Source organism: Muscardinus avellanarius, assembly GCF_963383645.1.
Source record: "Muscardinus avellanarius genome assembly, chromosome: 9".
Taxonomy (NCBI): Eukaryota; Metazoa; Chordata; class Mammalia; order Rodentia; family Gliridae; genus Muscardinus; species Muscardinus avellanarius.
In genome coordinates, this window is record NC_137795.1 from 891,115 (window position 1) to 909,421 (window position 18,307).

At 39.6% G+C, this 18,307-nt stretch overlaps 1 protein-coding gene across 1 annotated transcript in view; it reads left to right on the forward strand.

The window, feature by feature from the left end:
- HERPUD2 (HERPUD family member 2) overlaps nt 1-10,537 on the forward strand; it is a gene marked incomplete at both ends in the record, with an annotated part of 36,807 nt that extends 26,270 nt beyond the window's left edge. The window contains 4 exons of the mRNA XM_080701000.1: nt 4,372-4,494; nt 7,986-8,309; nt 9,012-9,126; nt 10,376-10,537. Of these exons, the coding sequence (XP_080557126.1) occupies nt 4,372-4,494; nt 7,986-8,309; nt 9,012-9,126; nt 10,376-10,537 (724 nt within the window). The remainder of the gene's footprint in view (nt 1-4,371; nt 4,495-7,985; nt 8,310-9,011; nt 9,127-10,375) is intronic.
- Nucleotides 10,538-18,307: the final 7,770 nt, after the last annotated feature.

An 18,307-nucleotide genomic window follows, 5' to 3' on the forward strand; every position in this document is an offset into this window, starting at 1 on the left:
AGTTGAAATTATTGAAGAAAATCTGTTAGATTTTTAAAATATCAGATTACCTTTACAAATAGTTAATTATTAAATACATGCTAAGTGTCCTGATTATTATTATTCCTCTTAAATTGAGAAAAAAAAGGTTGATAAGTGAGTTCAGATGTTACTAGCCTGATCTGTCCATCATAAAGTTCTTTCTCAGCCCTTCCAGAACTATTACTAATCACTGATTAGATTCATTAATTCATTAGTTGTTGCAGATTTTTTATTGTATTGGTGCATTGTAATCGTACGTCTTGAAGTTCAGGGTAGTAGGGGCATGCGTGCACACAGCACTCACTGCGCCATTCCCATTTCCCGTTTCCTTCCCCTCCTTCCCGTGCTCAGCACAGCGATTGGCTTTGCTGTTTGTGTGTGTACACTGTGCCATTGAGGTGTTTCCCTCTTCCTGTCTCCCTCAGCTAGGTGGCATTCTTCACTCATCTAGGATTTCTCCTTTTTCTGGAGTTTTTGTTAGCTCTTATGTCCTATTTCTCCCCAGTTTCCGTATATTAGGGAGAACATCAGACTTCTTTTCTGAGATTGATTGATATCACTTAGCATAATGTTCTCCAGTTCAATCATTTCCCTGCAGACAACATAATTGTGTTTTTTATGGCTGAGTACAATTCCACTGTGTACATATCCCATGGTTTTGTAATCCATTCATCTGTTGATGGGCATGTCAGCTGTTTCTATAGTTAGGTAGTTGTGAATTGTGTGTAGCTGTAAACATAGATATGCATACATCACTCTGGTAGTTTTGTTTCCATTCTCTTGGGTAGATACCCAGAAATGGTATTGCTGGGTTATATGGCAGGTTCATTCCCATTCTTCTGAGGATCTTCTACATTGTTTTCAAAAGTGGTTGCACTAGTTTGCAATCCCACTAACAGTGTATTAGAGGTCCTACTTCTCCACATCTTTGCCAGCATTTGTTGTTGTTTTAATGATTGCCATTCAAATTGGGGTTAGGTGAAATCTCAGGGGAGATTTGATTTGAATCTCTCTGATTGATTGCTAATGATGTTGAACATTTTTTCATACATTTTTGATACAAATGTATTTCATACATTTATTGGATGGAACCCAGGGGTATTCTACCGCTGAGCAACACCCCCAGCCCTTTTCTTTATTTTGAAACAGAGTCTCACTGAATTGCAAAGGGCCTCACGAAGTAGCTGAGGCTGCCTGCAAACTGCGATCCTCCTGTCTCAGCCCCCGAAGGCTGGGATGACAGGAGTGCAGCAGAAGTGTGCATCACCATGCCCGGGCTCACTTGCCGTTTTTTTGTTTGGGTTATTTGTTATTGTTATTATATTGGTGAGTTTTGAGTTCCCATATATTCTAGATATTTATTAGTCCTCTATCAGAGGAGTAGCTGGCAAAAATCTTCTCATTCTGTTGGCTCTCTGTTGAGGTTCTTTTTTGCTTTTTGCAGTACTAGGGATGGAACCCAGGGTCATTGTACCTCCAAGCTACACCCCCAGCCCTATTCTTTAGTCCTTTTATTTTTGGAACAGGGTCTCACCGAGTTGTGAAGTGCCTCGCTAAGTAGCTGAGGCTGTCAGTGAGCCATGATCCTCCAGTCACCATCTCCTAAATGCGAGATTACAAGCATGTGCCACCACCCCGCCCTCTGTTGAGGTTCTTGATAATTTTCTTTTACTGCACAGCTCTTCAGTTTACTGTAATGCCATGTGTTGATCCTCATTTTAAATTCTTGTGTCTTTGGGATCTTGTTGAGGAAGTTTATACCTGTTCCTGTGTGTTGGAGTATTGGTCCTATGCCCTCTACAAGGAGCTTCAAGGTCTCTGGTCTGATTTCCAAGTCATTGATCCATCTTGAATTGATTCTTGTGCTGGGTGAGAAAGTGGGATTTTTTTACATTTTTTGCATGTGGGTAGCCAGTTTTGCCAATATCATTTGTTGAAAAAGCTATCTTTTTTCGGTGTATGTTTTGGGTCCCTTTGTCAAAAATCAATTGCATTGAACCTGTGGATCACTTTTGGAAGAATGGCCATTTTGATGTTAGTCTGCCTGTCCAAGAGCAGGGAAGGTTCTTTCATCTTCTAAAATCTTCAGTTTTTTTTTCCAGAGTTTCATAATTTTTCTTGGAGAGATCTTTAGCTCTTTGGTTAGGTTCATTCCAAAGTCTTTTGATGTCACATTTGTTGTTTTTTTTAATTTGATTTTCCCCCTTACTATAAATTAGGAAAACCCTCCTCCTTCCAAAGTGTTGGTAAATAATTCTAGTCTTTTTAACTATGGTTTAATTCTTCATACTTTTATTTTTAGCCTACCTGAAATTTATCTGACTATGGAAAAAGGCAAAGATTTAATATTCTCTTCCCCTACTCACTAGCTTAGTAATCACTTTTCCTCGCACCAAATAATTCTTTTTTCTGTTGTTTAGTGATATATCCTTCAAAATACATTAAGTTCTTATATTTCATTCATTTGTCTATTCTGTGTACTTTAATAATAACAGACGTAGTATCAAATCTTTTGTTTCTTGTTTTCTGGAGAGTACTCAGTGTATATCATCTGAAAGGTAATAAACACAAGTGAAAATCATATTATGCCAGGTTGAGACTGGAATGCATTTTAGTTATATAGTTCAGTAAGTAAGGTATTAGAGAAAAAGGGAGCACATCAGAATCATCTGGGAGTTCATTTTTTTGGCAATAAATGCTCAATATTTGCCTTGTGTTCTGTGCAGTAGGGTGAGGTGGGAAGCTGTATTTGATCAGAGATACAACAGCTCCCTTGGTATAACTGCTGAGATCTTTATTGATTTTTTTATAATACTTTGCTGTGGATTTGATCAATGATTGACATTCTTTTTTTTTATTATTATTTGGTGGTACTGGGGTTCCTAGAAACCCTTCTACCTCTGGATTACACTCCCAGACCCATATATATATATATATATATATATATATATATATATATATATATATATATATATTTTTTTTTTCTTTTTTTGAAACAGGGTCTCCTGAGCCAATGCGGCTGGCTTTGAACCTGCACCATCCTCCTGTCTCTGCCTCCCAAGCGCGGGGATTACAAGCGTGTGTCACCACGACCTGCTGATTGACATCTTTTTAAGGGAAGAATCTGGTTAAGATTCTTTTCCCCTTACAAAGAACTTACCAGTTGCCAGGAACTTCTTAATTGTGCAAAAAAGCTTAAGAAGGAAGGCTGTAATCAGGAGATGGAAGGATTCTTTGAGGATGGAAGTCATACTGGCTCCTGTTACTCCTTCAAGGATAAGGAAAGTTCAGCTAATATGTAGGGGAATGTTAGAGAATGTTGAAAATGAGTATGGTGCCTTACCTAGAGCCAAGTTTCTTCAAGTACAGTTCTTGGTAAGCTTTAGTCTCTAAGCTCTTCCAAATTAGGTCTCTAAAACCAGTGGTTAGCAACTATATATGTCAACAGTCTTTAGGATATAAAGTTATTGTTAATAAATGTGTTATTCTTGTCTCACTCTGGATAGACCAAACTGATATCTCAGCTCAAGAGAGGATTCAAGTAGTAGACAGTAAGAGGGGAGTCAGTTCTACATTTTTGTGTGTGTGTGTCCTTGTAGTTGTCTGCTTATAAATGAATGTCTGCAAATTTTATTCTACACACTTGGGAGTCATGTTCTGAGTTTGGGACTGGAAAGAATAAAAATAAAACTAGCTAACATTTACTGAATACAGGATAACAACACTCTGAGGGGTGTTCTGTTAACTCCATTTTAGAAATACGGAAACAGGCATAAAGAAGTCAGATGGGACTTTCCACAAATTTTACTGAGAATAGAATTTTTACTTTCATGTAAAAAAGGAACATATATGTATAAATATGTGTGTATACACATGTTCTGCTACTCTTGGCTTATTAAAATATTTTACAGATTTTTGTAATGTTTTTTATTTTAAAACTACTTAACTGTTATATTTTAATAATACTTTATTGGCAGTATGAAGTAGCATTTGGCTAGTTCTCTCATTTCTTAAAGTATTTTGTCATGGAGTTTATTTGGGGTGTTGGTCTTAAGGAGAATATACTTGCAATGGAAGTTTTTTTGGCACATGTGCTAAAGTGAGAAGATAATAAATGTTCAGGCCTGCCAAGCATTTGAGAAGGGTTTGCTTTGCCGTATACTTCGGTCCAGGGTCATGGTACATAAGACATACGGTCTTCTTTGAAGAATATTGGAAATGCGTATTTTTCTTTTCAGTAAGATTGAAAAACTTCTTTTTAATGGTTGGCTTTTAGTTAAGTAATAAACATGTAGAGGAATGTTTTCAGCTTCTGAAGCCTTAGAGACTTCTTTTGTTTCCTTAATGCAGAAATGTAGAAAACCAGTTTCCTGCGCAAGCTTTTCCACCTGGAATCCCGCTGTACCCTGCTCTCAGCCCCCTGCAGATGCTGTGGTGGCAGCAGATGTATGCTCATCAGTATTATATGCAATAGTGAGTCATTCTGAGTTCATTGTTTTCAGTTATTCACTGTTATTTTCTTTATTTTTTGTTTTATCCTAAGTAACTTGATTTGGGATTTCATTTGCTGATGTATTTAATTGATTAGCTTAAATTATTATGAGAAGGAATTCACAAACATCTCAGCAGATACTTTAAGTCTGAAGGATAAAGGGTTTATTTCCAGTTCATATCAGGTAAATCTTGTCTTTGCTTCTCCCGCTCTCCCTAATTACATTTATCAGTATTCACATACTTTCTCTAATACAACATTTTGTAAATTCGAGGGAAGATTTAGGAGAGTTCCACTTGGAAGGTAGCAAATCTACATGAAGAGCTAGAAAGTAAAAAGAAAATAGGGAGAAGGCCATGTATCATGATACATGGTCTTCTGAAGTCCTTTTGAAGGACTCATGTATCAGATAGGTTCACTGCACCAGTTTTGATGCTAGGAAACATGGGACAGAGTGAGCAGAAGAGAGTTTCTCAGTTTTATTCTTCTGGACTTATTTAATAACAACTAGCTTCTATTTATTGTCCTCCTCTTGTTTCTTTGATTGTATTTTCCTCCTCATTTTTATCTTTCTGATCACTCCTTTTGTGTCTTGATGGCTGATTTTTTCTTTCTTTTAAATAGTATCATTCCTTGCTCAGTTGGAGAGGTGCGTATGTGCTTACCATGGACTTCATAGTTGGTAGGAAAGATAGGATTCAGTCTGGGAGAAGCCCTTTTTAGAGTTCTTTCTTACTTGACCTCAGTTGTTGGGTTTCTGTGGATGATTCCCACTTTTTCATCTTGGGCTTCATCCTTTATTTCTGCTGGGTTGTTGGGAGATTTGTATAGGGAAATTAGACTTTATTCCAAATTCAATATGTCCAAAATTTGGCTCATCCATTTTCTTGAATGACTTCTACTTCATGAATTCTTTTTCAGTGATATTACCTCTATTCATACTGGTTCTATTCTTTTTTTTTTTTTTTTTTTTCTTTGGTGGTACTGGGAGTGGAACCCAGGGGCTTTCTACCTCCGGGCCATGCTCCAGACCTATTTTATATTTTATTTGGAAACAGGGTCTTACTAAGTTGCTGAAAGCCTCACTAAGTAGCTGAGGCTGGCTTTGAACCTGCACGATCCTCCTGTCTCAGGGGGATTACAAGTGTGCGCCACTAACCTGGCTCATGCTGCTTCTGTTCTTAATTGTCATGCAGACTTTAACATTAATCAGCTTGGATTCTGGCTTTTGTTATTTCCAAACCCATTAACTTAAGAAGGTGAAATAAGAGAGTTTCTGTTTTTCCAGTGTCCTATTTCCAAAAATTTTGCCCAGATTTTTTCTCGTTTTAAATCCATTTCAGTAACTTTTTCTCTTTATATGTTGCCATGCAAATGGTCATCATTTTCATGACTACTTTGTGCTCAGTACTCTACTGGCTATTTTACCATACTGGAACAATCCAGGGGGGCAGTAGTAGCTTCAGATATAATTAGGGGCTGTAAATAGAACTAAGGAGGCAGTGGAAGCATCCAAGGGGATGCTGAGTAATTTTTTATTTTTTTGAAAGGAGTCATTAAGCCAATGCTTTATATCTTGACTGATTTATAAATCTCATGACAAACATATAAGTGAGACTTATTGTGGTTTGCTATTAAATCATAGCATCTTTATATACATCATCTAACTCTGAGTGTCAAGTTCTCATTTTAAAATAAAATAATTCGTCCATGTAATAGAATAACCATGAGGTAAGAAGTATTTGGGAAACTAAAAAGGCATTAACATATTGGCTTGAATAGGGATTTGTAGCCTAGGAAGTATTTGTTTAATTTTCTTCTGTCTTGATGAATTTTTCTTTTCCTCCTTTACTAGAAATTGAAACTGTTGATGCCTTACCATTGAGCTACATCCCAGACCCCTTTTATTTTTATATTCAGATGGGCTCTTGCTTAGTTGCCTAGGATGATTTCGGACTTGCCATCCTCCTGCCTCATCCTGACAGGGCACTAGGATTACAGGCTTGCACCTCCACATCTGGACTTGCTTAACTTTTTTTTTTTTGTACTGGGGATTGAACTCAGAATTCTACCTCTGTATGTTTTATTTTTAATTTTTAATTTTTTTTTTTTGCAGTATTAGAGATTGAACCCAGGGACAGTCTACCTCTGAACTATACTCCCAACCCTATTTTTTTATTCTTTGTTTTCAAATAGGATCTTGCTAAGTTTCGGAGTGCATAAGTAGCTGAAACTGGTTATGAACTTGCCTTTCTCCTGTCTCAACTTCCAAAGTACTGAGATTGCAAGCTTGTGCCACCATGCCCAGCTGTTTGATTTTGAAATGAGGTCTCACTAAGTTGCCGAGGACCTTGCTAAGTTGTTGAGGCTGGCTTAGAACCTGTGCTCCTCCTGTTTTTTGCCTCCCAAGTATTAGGATTACAGGCATGTGCCACTTTTTTCTCCTTTGATTTATTATAGAAAATTTAAACATATAATAAAACAGAATATTAAAATAAATTCTGTATATTCATCACCCAGTTTCAACATTTAAAAATTACTTAAATCTTGTTCTATAATTTTTCCCCTTCCTGTGAATAATTTAAAAGCAAATCTCAGCTACATTATCTTTTTTACTGGGAACTCTTAGAGGAAAATTTATTCTTTTTTTTTTTTTTTTTTTTTTTTTTTTGTGGTCCTGGGGTTCCTGGAAGCCCTTCTACCTCCGGGCTACACTCCCAGACCTATTTTTACATTTTCATTTTGGAAACAGGGTCTCCTAAGCCAGCGCGCGCGGCTGGCTTCGAACCTGCAAGATCCTCCTGTCTCTGCCTCCCGAGCGCGGGGATGACAAGCGTGCGCCATCACGCCCGGCTGAAAATTTATTCTTAAATCTAAGCAAGTCATAGTATAAGCATAGTTTAGGACCATAATACTTACTAAATTGACAAGGACCAGTGATCCCCAGGTGGAATTCCCAAAGATCAGGACTGATTGAGGGTTGTTATCTGAGATAAAACTGTATTTAAAAATACCAGCACAAATCAGAAGGCACACATAATAATAATTAATACACATTTTTCGACATATCTTTCGAAACATGGGTCTGAAAGGGAGTTGGTAGGCTTAGAGGTATTCTTCCCATGTAGGATAAAAGGGGCCATTAGTGAAAAGACTTGAATGTACTTATCATTAGCTTGTGAAGAAATTCAGTGAGAGAGAGAGAGTGATGAAAATGGCGCCCCTATTTCCTCAGTCTCTCTCTTGCCATCTTAGACAACCAGACTGAGAGAACAGCCTTTCCGAGGCCACATACCATCAGTCTTGGCTCTACTCTTTCACTAGAAGTTGTGCTTGCCTAAAAAATGTGGGTAGGAGTTGTGAAATTTCGTGTTAGGTTTTTAAAGAATATCTAAGTCTCTGGGAAGTTTTAAGAAATATAGTATGGTAAAGCTGTTTTTCATTTTAATATTTTATTTTGGTGAATATTTAGCCAAGCTGCAGTTTCGGCTCAGGCCTCTTCAAATGCCAACCCAGCCCAGCCTGCTGTATCACAGCCTCTGAATTTGGCACATGTTCCTGGAGAGGAACCTCCACCAGCTGCCAACCTAGTGGCCCAAGAAAATCGACCCATGAATGAGAATGTTCAGATGAATGCACAGGGGGGGCCAGTGCTAAATGAAGAAGACTTCAATCGTGACTGGCTAGACTGGATGTACACATTCTCACGAGCCGCGATTCTACTTAGCATTGTATACTTCTATTCTTCTTTTAGTCGGTTTATCATGGTAATGGGAGCCATGCTACTGGTGTATTTGTGAGTGATGTTCATTAACTTTTTGTGGTCTCTTTTTAATTACTTTCTAAAACTGTTCAGTACAAAATCTGACATAGTTAGTAGTTTGTTATCAGAGTCGACTGAAGGATTGTGAATACTGTTCTTCAGATATCCGGCATGTTACTGATACAAAAACAAGGGCAGGCTCTGTTGAGTAAGAATGTTTATCAGAATTGTTTAGAAGCAGAGTTTTTGTTTATTTATCATAAAAATTGCAAGTTCTGTTAGATATGGTCTTTAAATTATTTAGAACTTGAGGAAATTCATGATGTACTCCCTAGGATATTCTTATAAATTATAATTGCAAATCCTAGACATATAGATCATACTTTTTTCATAAATGGACAGATTTTTCCCTTGCCCTTACTTTTTTTTTGAGAGGCAAATATCTAGTTGTTTCATTTTTTAAGATGCCAACAGAGATTTTAGGACTTCTGATATGTCTTAATATCTAAACATAGAATGTTTTAAGCCCATGATAGACTTTTAGATTTGAATCTGTTTTTCTTACCATTGCTTTGAGAAGGGTAGTTCCCTGGTCTAATGTGGGTGGGAGATTTTTTTTTTTTTCATTTATAATAGTTTCAGTCATTTTCCTTTTGGTAGGACATTGATGTTAAGTAGCACTGCAAATAAAGACAATTGTGACTTACTTTATTTTTTCTTTGTATTACTGAACAGACACCAAGCTGGATGGTTTCCTTTTAGGCAAGAAGGTCAGCAACAGGCTGCTAACAATAATGTTGAAGTTAACAATGATGGACAGAATGCAAACAATCTAGAGCTTGAAGAAATGGTATGTATGGAGGGTTTTGTAAGCTCAGATACTTCCTTAGACTGTATGGGACCAGCTTGACAAAGCATCCTGTATGTCCCTAAGTATCTATGGCATGGTACCTGGAGAAAAGTGACATGTAAATTGCGACGACTTCATCTTGGAGGATCGATTGGTTTGTGTGTTTGGTGGTACTAGGGGTGGAACCCAGGAGCATTCATCTCTGAGCTACACCCTTAGCCCTATTTTTATTTTTATTTTTAGTTTTTTGTGGGTCTGGGAATGGAACCCAGGGGCATTCTACCTCCAAGTGACACCCCCAGCCCCATTTTCTTTCTTCCTTCCTTCCTTCCTTCCTTCCTTCCTTCCTTCTTTCTTTCTTTCTTTCTTTCTTTCTTTCTTTCTTTCTTTTTTCTTTCCTTCCTTCTTTCCTTCCTTCCTTCCTTCCTTCCTTCCCTTCTCTTCTCTTCTCTTCTCTTCTTTTTTCTTTCTTTCGTACTGGGATGGAACCCAGTGGCTTTCTACCTCCAGGCTATACTCCCAGACCCATTTTATATTTTATTTGGAAACAGGGTCTCACTAAGTAGCTGAGGCTGGCTTCAAACCTGTGCGATCCTCCTGTCTCAGCTTCCCAAGCGCGGGGATTACAAGCATGTGCCACCACGCCCGGCTATTATTAATTTTTTGAAACAGGGTCTCACTGAGTTGCAGAGGGCCTCACTAAGTATCTGAGGCTGACTGTGAACCTGGATCCTCCTGTCTCAGCCTCCCAAATGCTGGAATTACAAGCATGTGCCACCACACCCAGCTATTATTAATTTTTTGAAACAGGGTCTCACTGAGTTGCGAAGGGCCTCGCTAAGTAGCTGAGGCTATCCACAAACTGCGATCCTCTGGTCTCCACCTCCCAAATGCTGGGATTACACCATGCCCAGCTTCATCTTGGAGGATTTATATTACTGAATTAATTACATACTAGAATTAAGCTGGAACAACTAACATTCTTCCTGAAAGTAGCCTACAAAGAAAATTATGCACATGGTGATCATTTACTGTATTATATTAGCATTTGTCCCCTTCAAACTTGAACACCAAGGAATTTATCAATTTTGGATTTCACAAAGGTTTCTGTTTACCATATACCTACCATTGCTAATTACATGCTCATATTCCTTCCTTCTAGAAAGAACTTATCTCTCTCCTTTCCTATTGCAAGTTGATACTAGTGGTTCAGATTGCTCAGGAGTATGTTTCTTGTTCTGTTTGAAAGGAGCGCCTGATGGATGATGGGCTTGAAGATGAGAGTGGAGAAGATGCAGGTGAAGATGCCAGTGCAGTTCCGAGGCCTGGACTAATGACTTCAGCGTGGTCTTTTATCACCACCTTCTTTACTTCGCTAATTCCAGAAGGGCCTCCTCAGGTTGCCAATTAGACCTGAAAAACTGTGCTAGCTGCAAAGGAGGGTCTGACTTTAGGAAAGTGGTTTAAATAACAGTGCAATTCAAAAAATTTATAACTTTCTTTTGATCATCATGTACAGAGGTGTTCTTTTCTTTAAGCTCCTCATGCATATGAATATTTTAAGCACAAATGGACTACTAAATGTGTGATTTTTTTTTTAAGATCCTAACAGAACATAACAATACCAGTCTTCCAGGTGTTTTTCATTTCAATTATGTGTAGTATACCAAGACAGACTTTGTGCATCTTATTTCTTTAAAGAGCTGCTTCACCTAATAAATGTCTATATAGCTAGTAGCCCTGCCCTTCAATATGTAATTTGAACAAATATATCTATTTTCTGTGAATTACCCTGAAAGTTTTAAACAAAATGACCTCATAGTTTTAATAAAGAATATTATTTACCTAAAATGTGCTAGTAGCATCTTGCCCAGCCACAAAGCAATAAACTTCTCAATAATCTTAATTTTGACATTTGAATAAATGATGGAAACTTTCTATTTTAAGGGCATGTGTCCATCAATTGGAAGAATTAGTACCTTAAGAGAAAAAAAGGCAGCTCTTCAGTGGAATTAACAGTGATACAAAATGTTTGATACAGGCAGTACTTTTATAAAATATGCTGGAAATTGCTCCCTGTAATTTTTTAAATAAAAAATCAATTATGAATTATGCTTGTCTTATGGGCTGTGTGTTCAAATTCATCAATGTGATGTATGTAAATTTCATTTATTGTTTAGAGGGGTTGCTGATGTCTTCAAGGTCATTTTCACCACCTTCTATTCCAGATAGATATCGTTTTAGTTCTTAGGTAGTCTGAAGTCTTGGTAGTTTATTTAAAAAATCCCCCAAAGACAATCTAATATTTTATTAGAAAGGAGGAAGGTTTTTTTAGGGTTGCTAATTAAGTCAAAGAAATATTCATAAGAACTTTTTGTCACATTAAATATGTGGTACTGGCAATGAAATACGTGATTTGATAACTGAGAACAGAGTAGAAAATTAAGAAAACATCTGTGAATTATTCTCTTAAGTCATTTACTTATAAAAGTGGCATTTCAAGAGGTAACTCTTAATGTTTGAGATAGCAAACTGGAATTACAAATAGAAAATATAGTTGAATATTCATAGAATATTGAGGTGAGAAAATAGCCTTATGACAGAATTCCTGAAAGAATAGATTGTAATGTATACATTTTAACACATATAATTTAAAAGTAAACAGGAACAAAGAATGAAAATATAATGAGTTCTTAAATTCAGTCCAGTGGAAAAATTGAGGTATAGTTAAAAAAAAGCACTCCCATAAGAAATAGGCAATAAACATAGAGAACAAAGTGTAGCATGTAGAAGTTAAAACTATCAAATTGGAAGGTGGTACTCGGGTTGATGAAGCTTCAGGGAGTGTCAGTAGTAGGCAGCCTTTGCAGCAAGTACCAAGTTTTCAGAACGTGTATGGTATCAGTTTAGCATTATCCTATTGTTCTTGGAATAAAAATGACTCAGTAACATGGTTTACAAAGTCTTGAAAGGCCTGGGGGTCCTCGCCTTGGTCAAACTGAGACCAATAAGTTGATCTTCCAATTCCAGCACTCTCCAGTACCAGTACTTTGAGAATTGCTGTTCTTTTTGCTTAGAGCACAGTCCCTTCCTAACATTAATCATCATCAGATCTCATTCTCATCATCATTTCCATAATTTGGAGAGCTTTCCCCTGGAAGTATAGTTTCCCTGTTTGCGTCATCACAGTTGCAGTTTGCATTTGTTTGACTCCACCCACAATATATCAGGGTTTTGAAGTAGGGTAGTGTACTTAGTTCATTGTTAATATTGCCAGTTCTAGAAGAATGCCTGATACTGAACTCAATACTGAAACAAGTACCTATCTTTTCAACCACCTAAAACTTGAAATGATAGTGTGCACACGTGTAATTTAACTTTCAAGATGCTCATGTGTTGTTTGTGATTGGAAGAAATTAGAACTGGCTGGTGTTTAACATAGTATCTGAACACTGATTTGGGATGGTTTGTTCCAGGGCTGAGGGAATTCTTGCATTAAATAGAAGGTCTGGATTTTAATCTGGGGTTTATATACACTGCTAGTCCTGGCAAGAATGCTCTGTGGTTCAGATCTCAAAGCAGGGGCAAGGTGGGGAGAAGAATGCAAAGGTAATTAAGCAATTGATTCATCTCTTCTGTTAGGAGCTGGAGAGGAGAATTGGAGCTGTGGAATTCATAGAGGGCAGCAGCACTATGGGGACAGCCTTCTGGAAGAAATGAATAGGTCCCTGCATTTCAGATTTAGTTTGGGGGGCCTAAAGGAAGATGTGGGTTAAAAATTCTCCCTGGGAACGAGTGTGGCCAGGGGTTCTGAACACTAGGATGTGTTACTTTTAGTTATTTTCCCTACATTTAAAAGTTTCTAGTGTTAGCCTTACTTTCAATAAGTCTTTGCAAAAACTACAGTCCAGGAGGGACTGTGTCCATACTGTGGCCAGATGTGCCAACATGTTTGTGGTAGCTTAGAGATGACTTGCAGATGGCATAAGAAAGCAGTACAGAAGCCCAGACGCCGGACGTAGGCCAAGTGGTGACTGGTGAAAACCAGGATAAATGCTCCCACATTAATACTTCCTAGGACTTCTCACAGGACCTTCACATCACACTAAGGACTGGGTTTTCTACAGTGAGAGATTATTCAAGGTGCGTGAAAGGGAGGAGTGTGAGTGAGTGAGTGTGTGTGTGTGTGTGTGTGTGTGTGAGAGACAGGATGGAACCCAGGGGCATTCTACCTGCAAGCTACACCCCCAGTCCTATTTTTAATTTTTATTTTATTTTGTCATTTTTTTTCTTTTTTCTTTTTTTTTTTTTTTTTTTGGTGGTACTGGGGTTCCTGGAAACCCTTCTGCCTCCGGGCTACACTCCCAGACCTATTTTTATACTTTTTTAAAATTTGGAAACAGGGTCTCTTAAGCCAGCGCGGCTGGCTTCGAACCTGCGTGATCCTTCAGTCTCTTCCTCCCAAGCATGGGGATTACAAGTGTGCGCCACCGCACCCGGTTTTATTTTTATTTTGAAACGGTCTTTCTAGGTTGATGAGTCTCACTACTTGCTGAAGTTGTTCTCAGATCTACAATCCTTTTGTCTCAGCTTCACAAGTCCTGGGATTATGTGCTTGAGCCACCAAACCTGGCAGGTGGAAAGGGATTTTTGAGGGCTGAAGAATTGGAGACGTTTGGACTGCAGTTTGGTGGCATGGTTTAATGCTAGAACCCATCAGTATTTCTAATTTATTTCTCTGGCTTCTTCCACCATCACTATCAAAATCGGACTTTTCAAATGAGTGGGAGAAGAGACTGGAGCTCCAGTTCTGTAGTCCCAGTGGCTCTTTTTGCCTCACAGTTAAGACTCCTCTCTACATGAGCTTTTTGTGGTGTGTTGTTGGACCTGAAGGCTTGTTGTATTTGGGTGGTGCTGGATCTACAAAACTGAAGGCTTCGGCGTGTGCAACTACCAAACTGGGAGGCCCAGTGTGGCCAGCTGGCTCACCTTGCACGAGGCAGTGCCCGCACTGCCCGCTTGAAGCACAGTCTGGGACAGCCATGGAGAGCTGCTGTGTGGTGGGTAGAAAGCACATTTGTTGTATCTTATATCACACACATTACTGGTACTTTAGATGTTTCTAAATTCATGCATTTAAACAAAAATTGAAGACCCAAAGAAACCAGTGGTATTGCTTCCTGATGGCAAGTGCTATGAATGATATACTGTATATTATTGCTTTTATGAAGCAATACAAAAAATACTGTAAAAGCAATACTATGGCATCTTTCACAAAGAAGTTTTCTTTCTAAAGAGAGCCCAGAGTAATTACTTAGGGCTCCGCTTTCGGAGCCCTTGGGCTTCATTACTGACTGAGCCTTATGAAGTGGGAAGCTTTGTCCAAGCACAACGAGGCCTCATTCCTGAAGTTGGTGGCACATTAGATCTGTCTCTTTCAGAGCAAACTCCGGCGGTTGCAACTGCCCTTTTCAGAGGTATACCCTGGAGGCTCCAGGCCAGGAGTGTTCAGAGCTTACTTTTGCTCAGTGTCTTCTCCCAACTAATCCACTTCCCAGATGAGCACAACGCCTGCCCACGCTGTGTCTGGTGCAGCAATGTCCCACCAGAGCATCCCGCAGCCATAGGAAGAGCAATGGGGATGTGTAGGGTCGTTACCAGTTACCGCCTTTCATGGAGGCAGCATAGGAAGAGGTTGCTGTTGTGCCTTTCCAGATACACAGTGATAAAATGATGGACTAGAAGTGCTTTAAAACTTACTGATGTGTGAACATTTATTGTACTACTGCTTGTGTAAGTGCTATACCTGCGTTTAAAAAATTCCCGAACCAACTCAAGGAAGGTGCTGGTGTCATTTCCATTATCCAGATGAGGACACCAAGACTTAAATAGCTTGCTCAGTTACAAGCTAGCATGTAACAGACTGGGATTCGAACCCACGTCTATTCTCCAGACCTTAAACTCAAAAAAGTAGTGAATTACACAAATACGGCATGCAGAGAGTTTGGCTTTGAGCCAAGAGTGATGGACTTGTTTTGCACCGGCCCTTCTGCTGAGAAAGCCAGACATGCCTACTAAGCCCTCAGAGGCCACCGTGGAAAGTAAGGGCCAGGACTTCAGAGAGCTGAGCCTGCATTTGGGACCATTTTTCACCCTTGAGGTACTTGCTAATTCAAGGGCAGAGGTAAGAAGCTTAGCAGAATTTCTGGAACTCTGGGAACTCTACAGAGGCAGAATGCCCCTGGGTTCAACCCTCAGTACAACACACACACACACACACACACACACACACACACACACACACTCCTCCAAAAGACAAATGCTGGCTCTGAGCTCTGTGTGCCCCTCCACCCACTTTTGGGGGAAAATATCACCAAGGATCACTAGAGATGTTCTTAATGATAACTTATGCTTAAAAACTTACTGTTCCAAGAGCTTTGCAGCTCAAACAACCCTAGGAAGTAGGCATCATTATTTCCATTTCAGATGGAAAAGCCAGCAACTGTTAGGGCTGATTCGCAGAACAAGGTGATCTGGCGCCAGCGTCTGGCTCCTGCCGTGGTCTGCCGCCACCTCCTAGTTTGTATGACTTTTGGATAAATGTTATCATAGCTACTAACCCTCAATTCTGGTGGCTCCAGGTTGTCATGGAAATTCTTAGTACCCAAGTGCGTAGAGAGGAGGATGAGCAGGAATACATGTTTACTGGGGCCTAGTGTGAACCCAGCACTCATCTAGTGTCACAGCTGCCATAAATATAGATACTATCAATCTATTACAGATGTGAAGAGAGCTTCGGGAGTAGCCGGTGACTGGACAGGGCATGAGGAGTAACAGCAGAGCAGGGGTTCATTTGACTTGTTTCTTCCCAATAAAACCACACTGTCAACTAAATAAATCACCTCTTGCTGCTTCTCTGCTCGATTTACACTCCCACTGGCTGCAGTTCATTGTTTTTGGCACTAGGTGGTGATGTCAGACCACATATCTACTGCTGTAGGCCCTGGTAATCTGGGCATTAGTTATATTTGGGGAATATAAAATCTATTTAGATATATAATTTAGAACCAGGAGGCTCAGACCATGGCCTCCTGGTGGCTCCAGGATGTGCAGGGCTGGCAGCCTGGGTTCTGCTGTGGGCTGAGCTCCTGGTCCCGCCTGGCCAGTGCACCGGGGCACACTCATCCACCTCCAAGGCTCTTGTGAATGGGATATCTAGGCAGCGAGGATCTTGGCTCCTTGGTAGATGCTTGATGATCTCCAAGGCACTGCCCCACCCTCCCCTGGCCGGGGGCTTGCTAGAGGCTGCAGTCTTCTGGCACGAGAACACCTTCTCAGGCTTTTCTGTGAAGTTCTGCCAGCTAGCTACAGAGCTGCCTTTAATACAGTTGTTCTGTAGGCATTGTCACAAATGCAGTGGGTTTCCATGATTTACCCTGACTCTTCAAAAAGGTCACCGTCATGGAAGAGAGACAGGACCTGCCACGGCCAAGAAGGGACCAGAGGAGATGACATGGCAGCTGGATGTGATATGGACTTCTGGACCAGAAGGACGTTCGTGGGACAGCCGGGGACAGTTGGGTATAATATATAGCTTACCTGACAGTACTGCTTCAGTGCTTATTTCTTGATTTTGATTATTGCACTGTGGCTATGTTAAATGTTAATGTTTGGGGAAACTGGGTGAAGGGCATAAGAGGGTTTTTTGGTATCATTTTTGCAATTTGGGGGAGGGGTCAATTCTGAAATTATTTCAAACTTAAAAGCTTTAACATTTAAAAATTTATACATTTTGCATATCATAATTATGGAATACTTCAGACATAGAAAAGATATAGAGGTGAATATATATGTGATTCAGTGGTGTTTGTGGGGGCATCAGGCAGGGAAATGAAGGGGTTCCTGCAGGAGTTAACCTGTAAGCGCTGTTGTCTCATGATTTTTCTGTCTGGAGTTTGCTTCTGTTGGTTGAGTTTGATCATTATTGTTCAGTTAAGGGACATTTACGTTTCGGACAGCCTCCACCTCAGGACACACTCACCCATAAGGCTAATTATTTGCCTAACAAGATAGGCCTTTTTCTTCACTTAGGAATTCTCTCTAGAGATTTTTTTTATTGGCATCACAATTTTACATCACAGTGACATTCAAAGGGTACACTAATATGTGAACGTGTCACATTTCCCATCCCACTCCACCTCCCCTCCTCCCTCCTACAAGCTAGTGAGATTGGTAGGGATACCTTCACCAATGGACTTAACCTTATTTGAACTGTTCCCTTCCTCAGGCCTCGTTATCCCTCTCCATGTCCCTCCCCCAATCTTCCATTCTACTGGGCTTGCTCCTCACTTGTCAGTTCTCATTTTTAAATACAGCGATTTAATCATTATTGCCTAAAATAAAGACCTATACATCAAGATGGCCTTAACTGCCTAATTTTTCTTTTGACATTTTTCTTTAACTTAGGTTTAGAACAATTTTAGAGCTACAATGAAATTGCAAAAATACTATAGAGAGTTCCTATATTCCCGTTTCTCCCATTATCATGAACTTATGCTAGTATGTCACCTTTATCATAACTAATAAACCAATGTTGATACATTGATACATTGTTATTAAGTAAGGTCTGTATTCAGGCTTATACAATCTAATGTTCCTGTTTGTACCAGAATCCCCTCCAGATTGTGTTGAATTTAGTTGTCCTGTCTACTTAGGCTACTCACAGCTGTTACATTTGTTTTTAGTGATCTTACTGTCTTTCATTTAGAATTTGACTGGTGTTTTCCTCTGTTTAAACTGGGGTTACACGATTTTTAGGAAGAAGTCCATAGAAGTGATGTGATTCCATATTGAAGGTACCTACACAACATGACACACTCTTTTATTTTGGTGGTACTGGGGTTCCACCTTCTACCTCCAGGCTACACTTCCAGACCTGTTTTATATTTTTATTTGGAAACAGGGTCTCTTAAGCCAGCGTGGCTGGCTTCGAACCCGCGCGATCCTCCTGTCCCCGCCTCCCAAGCACGGGAATCACAGGCGTGCGCACCATGCCCGGCGCTCACACTCTTGACGTTGACTTTATCACCTGCCTTCCGCGCTGCTTTTCATATGAAGGTGTGCTGTCCAGTCCCCATTTTAGGAGCAGGGACTCATGCTCTACCAATTTGAGGATGAAGTC